Genomic DNA, 7,228 nt, shown 5'->3' on the forward strand with positions numbered 1-7,228 from the left:
CTCATCCCAGATAGGCAGCGTTTGAGAGCAACACTTGGCACATGCTCAGAGATGCTTAGGGCCTGTTTACGTGCTTCAACAAAGATTTAATTTTAAATGTCTGCAACGTAAACTTACTTCCACGTCTTCTAATGATTTAGAAGCTATTAAATCGTTGTAGAAGCTATTAAATCCAACCAAGATTGTTTAAAACCTTTGCTTTGGAAAATTACTTGAAGGGGTCGGGTTCCCTCTCAACATTTGAGGAATGGTTCCCTCCCGTCGCTAAAATGTTTATAGAGTGATTTAATTGTAAAAAAAAAAAGAAAAATAATGAGGCCTAGAAACTTGAAGAAAGTGGGCGGTGAACCGAAGGACCAAGATGATGGCTACAGTGCGCCACTTTTGAGGAGAGGAGAGCAGTTTCGAACTTCTGTTCTAGTCAGATGAAAAAGAGTTATTTTCAGAACGTATAATATGCCAGGATGCTTTTCAGAAATAGAAGTATTCTTGGATTAAAGTCCTGTCTCATTCGCGGACGGCATCATAAGAAGCCGGTTTTCACGTTCCTAGGATTGCAATTTCCCCCGCCTCCTCCCGCCCTTTGCAGTTTCGATTCCTGTGCTTCGAATCCGGTCCTGGGCTGGGTAGAAGATGGACCGCGATCAACTACTAACTGGTAATTTGTAGTAGATAGATCTGCAAGCGTATTTGAACTCCCGATTATTTAGCAAGAACGAAAAGCGTCCTCCCCTCTCAAATCAAGTTGCAGAAATGGGAAAGAAAATATAAAAAAAAGACTGGGGGAGTGCGCGCAGGAGTGATTTGTGTGTAAAAGGATTGAGGTCAGACCTGATCCCGAAAAGGAAGTCTTGGGTTGAGCATGTCCCCTGCGACCCCCTGGCCCTTCAATCTAAAACAGCAGGAATAATCTGCGCCATCATTTTGCAGCTGTCTGTGACTGGTGGCTCTAGAGAGTGAGAGAGTGAATGGATGGATGGAAAAGTAAAAAGCTGACAAAGCCACTGTCCACTGCCGCACGTGTCACTTGGAAGTCAATTCCAATGGAATACTCCTTGCCGCAGGGCTGGAGGTTTCCGCGCAGTTGCTTCGGAGCACGCAATCCTAAACACAGCTCCTTGGAAGCAAATCCAATGGCGCTTCCGTGATTCGGCCCGGAATCCTCTTTCTATCTGAGCTCGGTCAGAAAGGACCCCTGTAGTCATAAGCCTACAGATGGTGTGATCCCAGAGGGTGCGTTTGGGACCGCTGATTCCAAGAACTTCGAGATCGCCTGCATTAGTTCCTCGTGGGGGCAAATTATGTAGGGTCGGGCCGGGGGACCTGTGGGCCTCCAGATGTTGCTGTACTACAACTCACACCATCGCTGAGACCTTGACGCAGCCTGGGGGTGTTGGGAGATGAACAACATCTGGGGAACCGCAAGTTCCTCACCTCTGGTGTTGGTGCACCATGATGATGATGATGATGGTGGTGGTGGAGGTGGTGAAGATTCCATCCCACCCATCTCCCATCACTGCATCTAGGGCTGAAATGTCCTTAAAACGACTAAGAGCCTCTTTGCCCAGCACAGCCCACTGGATACGCAAGGCGTAAGATCACACTTGAGACTGAGCGCCTTTGACTTCCTCCCTCTTTAAAAAGACTGGCCACCTGCCCTTATTTCTGTCCTCCCTAGGTGGCAATTTCGCCCCTTAGAAACAAGTCTGGCCCTTAAGATATATACGTAGCTGATTCAGAACTCCCCGAGCCTTAAGGCTGCAACACTATGCGTGAGGAAAAGGCGCGATCCTATCCATGCCTTCTTTTTTAACGGGATTTACTCCCAGTGAAGTGTGCGTAGGATTACAGCTTCTCTTTCGTACGGACGTGCAAAGGCTTGGGCTGCATACAGAAAGAGTTTGTTGCAAAGCCAAGCACGCACCCGGAATGATAGTTTGGAGCCGCAATCCAAGGCACAGTTACTGGAAAGGAAAGCTCCACCGAACACCGCGGGGCTTCCTTCCCAGTAGGCATGCCTAGGAGAGGGCCGGAAGCTGTTGGTCTTTTAATAATGTGGCCCCGATCCTGCGCCCATTGAGTGCCCATAATATGAGCACTTGAAGCTCGATCCAACACATCTTGTACTCAGAATAAAGTTCCTATTTAAGTGAAGGGGGAGTTAGTTTTTCAGAATATGTGCTCGGAGAAAAGCGAGGGGTCTTCCGCTTCATCGCCGAGGTGCTGGCCTTCATCCCGTGAGGATGGCGATTCCTCAGCTGAGTCTCATTCCCACCGAATGGCTTCATTATCCTGTCTGGAGAACATCTCACAAAGGAAATAAATGCAAAACGGTCGTGTTTTCTCTTTCTTTTATTATTATTTAAAAATGTCAACAGTGGATCACTTTTTTTTTGCAACCAAACAATAAATATTATTTAGCAACTTTTCCCCATTTCTTTATTTTATATAGATAATATATATAAAAAAATAAACAGGTGATAAAAAATCTCTTGAAGGTGACAGCGCTAAGAAAAGAAGAAGACAATAGGTTATTCAGAAACAAGCGGGGGGGGGGGGAGTGTCTCAATACTGCAGCCCCAAACAGTGCGGGGATCTTGTCTGTGGGGCGCTTTCGAAAAACCAGTTAAGTTTGATCAAGAAAGCCTTAAGCCCACGCGCCCGGAAAGAAGAAAAGGCCCTTAACACGCACCCCGCGCCCTTAAAGGTTTTACAGAACAAGCCCTCACAGTCAGAAAGCGTCAGAAGGAACCATTTGCACCTGATCTGGCAGCGTATATACAAATCCGACTCCCCAGCAGCAAAATGCAGAACTTTCCCCCTTAGCTTGGCCGCTCTAATGACGCAGGCCCAAAGGGATCCCGCTCGGCATTTTAGCGTGGCGATCCTAACCAGCTTGGGCACGATCCAGTCAACATTTCTGTTGCAAGTCTTCACGCTCAAGGACCTTGGTAGTAAGCCCTGTTGCATTTCGCCGGACTTATTTACATGCATGTAGGATCATATTTAGAGACACCTGGAAAGTCACACTTTCCAGAGGGGCGGCAGCGCAGCGAGACCGACCAAGAGCCTTGTAGCAAGCCACGCACCTGACGACGCAGTCTTTAGCCCGCCAGAGCTGATGCCAAAATCAATGCCTCGAAGGTGCCACAAGATTCTTCGTTGGCTCTCCAAGCTGCCTGACTCTGGTTGGATCGTGCCCCCTCTTTGCAACCACAACTCACTAGTCTCAGTGGCCCCTTCAGCCTAGCGGGTTCAGGATTCAGTTGCTGCTACCTGGAACTTAAACCAGCAGCGGAGCCTACTTGTAAGCAAATCTGCTCAGGTTCAGGTGGAATTAAAGTCCTCTGTGATACATTTCCTGGGAAGTGAACCCCACGGATTTCCAAAGGACTGGACGTCCAGTTATAAAGTGTGCAGGACTGAATATTCCCCCCACCCAGAGAGAGAGAGAGAGGTGCTAGGCTGCTAAGGTAGTTTGGGTTCCTCTGGTTTGAAGGCGAGTGCCTAAACTTACTTGCACCTTCTACTGTTTTTAAAGAACAACATACAAGGTTCCGAAAGCAATGGGCGGTGAGTTTACGCACAACAGGGACTGAGATCAGAGTGAAGCCAAGCGATGGAGCTCAAGAGGAATCCTGTTCCGCCCGGGCCAACTTTCTGCAGCAGTTCGGCGGAGAATGCAGAGGGGCTTTAGCGTCGGGGGTCTTCAGTTCTATTCCCTCTCCAAGTAAGTAACGGAGTCCTAGTTGGGGGAAGCGGCCGGGGAGAGTTGTTGTGAAGTAATAAAGGGTGGGGGTCAAGTTTTGTACGTCCTGGAAGGGAGAGCTTCAGTTTGTGGAGTCCAGGACTCTTTTTTTGTCCTTGGGGGCCCCTCTCCTTCCCACCCACCTTCCCTCTCTCCCGTCCCGTCGAGGCCTCTTCATTTGGCGTCGCTGGTTAATCTGGGCAGGCTGGCCGTGTTCATGCTGGAGACGTGGTGGTGGGACGGGGCGGGCACCTGGCACATGCTGCAGGGACACGGCATCCCTCCCCAGTGCTGGAAGCTGCTGCCCAGCGGGCCCGAAGCCGCTGCCGCCGCCGCTGCAGCAGCGGCAGCAGCGGCCGCGGCGGCGGCGCTCGACGGCGACTTGAGAAGGCCGTGGCTGGGCCGGATGGAGCTGACAGCCGACAAGCCCGCGGAACCGGGCAGGGAGGCGCTGGAGACAGCGGCGGGGGGCAGGATCGGGTGGTGCACGGCGTGCGAAGCCGGGTGGCCCGGCAGAGGCGCGGAATGGCCCACCATGCCGCCTGGGCAGGCGGCTGCGGCGGCTGCGGCTGCGGCGGCGGGGTGGAAGCCGGCGGCGTGGTGGCCGCCGTAGATCTCGCTGAGGAGCCTCTTCATCTCCTCGAGGGAGTTGGTGAGCATGAGGATGTAGTTGCGCGCCAGCAGAAGGGTGGCGATCTTGGAGAGCTTGCGCACCGACGGGCCGTGCGCGTAGGGCATCACCTCCCGCAGGCCGTCCATGGCGATGTTCAGGTCGTGCATCCGCTTGCGCTCGCGGCTGTTGATCTTCAGGCGCAACTGCTGTAGCTCCGGCTCCGTCATTTGCTTCTTGTCCTTCTTGGACGCCGACGAAGAGGACGACGACGACGAGGAAGAGGAGGAGGAGGGAGACTTGAAGGCCAGCTTGTCTACCATCACCACCCCGGCCGCGCTCATGGCACTGCGCAGCTCCGCGCTCAGCTCCGCTGGTGAGTCGCTGGGCGTCGAGCTGGACACGGCGCCGCCCGCCGAGAAGCCGCCGCCGCCGCCGCTCTTGCTCCTGGACGACACGAAGAGCTCATCGGGCTCCGGCGACGAAGGGCGGCTGGACACCAAGCTCGCGTCCGAGTCCATGCTGGTCCTGCAGGGGGGGGAACAAGAGGACAGAGGCGCTGGGCGTCAGTCAGGGTCAGGTCAGCCCGAGGTGCCCCAGAAATCGAGGGGATGCCTTGCCAAGCTCCGGTCCTGTGCGCCGTGACTGGAAACGGGAGAGGTCGACCTCCCAGCCAATGTGCACAGGATCCTGCTGGAAAGAGGCAGCTCCGAAATCGCTCGCTGCTGTCTTAAAACAGGCTCCCTCCAAAGGCAGCTCCGCGGGACTCACCTCTGGGTAAAGGTGTTTTAAGATGTGCCTCCCCTCGAGTTCAGTGGGACTTAAACCCCGGCACGGGCGCAATTCAGCAAAAGTTAGTCGGGATTGATTTCCATGGGAAGCAACGGAACGTTAATTCCCATCGATCTCAATGGGGCTTAGTCGTAAATTTGTCTGCTTCCTTTGCTGGATTATGGCCAATTATGATGACATACTTACAAATCACAGTTTATCCAGGATCAATAAATTCCCAGGAAAACCTGTTCTTATATTCTACTCCCGGTCACTCTGAATTAGACTATTCGCAGATAAACCACCATTGAAATAACCTCTCCCAGGTTTCTAGCAGTCATTAAACACCCAGATTGTGCATTCAAAAAAGTTTGGTTAAAACGCATTGTGGGAGCAAAGGTGCCCTAAGGGGGAACATGATGTGCCAAAATCCATTTGTTGGATTCTGAGAAACTGCGTCTTGGGTTATCCGCTTTGCTGATCGAGCTGCAACCTCCTGTTCCAAAACTCAAAGCACCCCTTCGGCTACCATGTAGTTTCTCACTTCCCACACCTGCCAAGCAACATAAACTAGAGCCAAAAGGATTCCATCTCTCTCTCTCTCTCTCTCTCTCTCTCACACACACACACACACACACTCTTTTCAATTCAGAGCAGTTTACCAAAACTATCCAAACCAGAAAGGGCAGGCTGGAGCAATCTGGAAACGAGCTTTCAGAAGTCTCCTTTTAAGCCAAATGGTATTTGCATGCGGCCCTTTCTACCTAAGCAGTACTGTTCGCATCTCTCATCTAGACTGCACTCCCCGTTCTTCCAAGATCCCGCCCGAGCTTCCAACTTCGAACATCACAGGCAATACCATTTAAAACAACAACACCGCTATTCGGTTGTTTCCCTGCAACTGGCAGATGCCTGAACGGCCACCAAGACACCAGCCCAAAGTTTATCGCGTGTTGCTTGTTTCCAAAGTCCCTCTTAAGACGAAGAAGTAGAAGAGGAAGGGGAAAAGCTCCACGATGCTGAACTCCGGGCAGCTTCAAAGAAAATTCGCTTGTCCTCTTTAAAGGTGGACAATGTGATCTTCTCCAGAGTTTAAATATTTCCTTGGCAATGTAAGAGCCACCCGCATCTATTTCCCCTTAACCTGGAATCACAGCCAGCCTCCCGCTGTTCCCAAAATTGACCAGTGGGCGTTTACTCGGGAGAAAGTTCCATCAGAAGAACTTCCTTCTAAGCAAATGCGCATGGCTCAGGCCCAGCGCGTCCAGGGAAGGAGAGAAGAACCGATCCAAGAAGCAGGCGCTTCTTTATGGGCGCTGGGAGAAGGTTGCGCTTGTACTCGCTCGCCTCCACCCTCCGAAGCGCACCTGGTTTGTGTTTTAGGGGATTTGCGCTCCCGAAGCGACCCTGTCGGCGAGTCTGCCCCGCGATGGAAAGGGAGGAGCACTTACAGTTTGCAGGGGGGATCTCTTTGAGCGGCCGGATCCTCTCCAGCAGCGCTGGTGGCTGTCCCAGAGCGCAATGAATACAGAAACATCTTTGCGCGCCTGACTGGTGTTTTTATAGCCACCTTGCGCAGCCGAGCTGGGCCAGAACAATGTTATTGTCCGGGACAGGCGGCTGCACCAATGAGCGAGGCGCTGCCGGAGGGGGGGGGGCAGCAAAGTGATGTCACGCCCGCGAATTCCGCTCAATGAAACGGGCTGCGAGCGCACGCCCCTCCTCGCTCTGCGGGCCAATGGCGAGAGAGATCGAGACCCAGAGACAGAGGGAGAGCTTTGTCACCTCTCGCCTGAAATGCCACAATGACAGCGCTCGCAACAGCTGGTGGGGAGAAAGTGGGGAGGGGGGGGATCGAGCAAACAAGCCTCGGACCCGGTACAACAATAACATTTGGTGAGCGGTGCCCCCCAACTCACCCGGGGCCAGCCACTCCACTTGGCCGCCCTGGCTGGAGAGTTTTAATAAGGTTTCACAAACACTTGGGCATTTCAGTCTCTTCTCTCTCCACCCTCCCTTGCAATGTAAACACTCACGGGTCACAATGCGGCACCGTCCCGCACTTACTGAGCCACTTATCTTCAGCCCGGGCAAACTCC

General features: G+C 52.7%; 1 protein-coding gene across 1 annotated transcript; it reads right to left on the bottom strand.

Annotated features, from left to right (window-relative positions):
• Positions 1 to 2,561: 2,561 nt before the first annotated feature.
• On the bottom strand, positions 2,562 to 6,700 carry OLIG2 (oligodendrocyte transcription factor 2). The gene is made up of 2 exons (XM_081199257.1): positions 6,581 to 6,700; positions 2,562 to 4,886 (listed from the first exon to the last, which is right to left on the bottom strand). The coding sequence occupies exons 1-2, from the start codon at positions 6,664 to 6,666 to the stop codon at positions 3,923 to 3,925; spliced, it is 1,050 nt and encodes a 349-aa protein (XP_081055383.1). The 5' UTR covers positions 6,667 to 6,700; the 3' UTR covers positions 2,562 to 3,922.
• Between the last annotated feature and the right edge of the window lie 528 nt (positions 6,701 to 7,228).

The sequence above is a fragment of the Podarcis bocagei genome (genome assembly GCF_964188305.1).
Source record: "Podarcis bocagei genome assembly, chromosome: 6".
Lineage (NCBI taxonomy): Eukaryota > Metazoa > Chordata > Lepidosauria > Squamata > Lacertidae > Podarcis > Podarcis bocagei.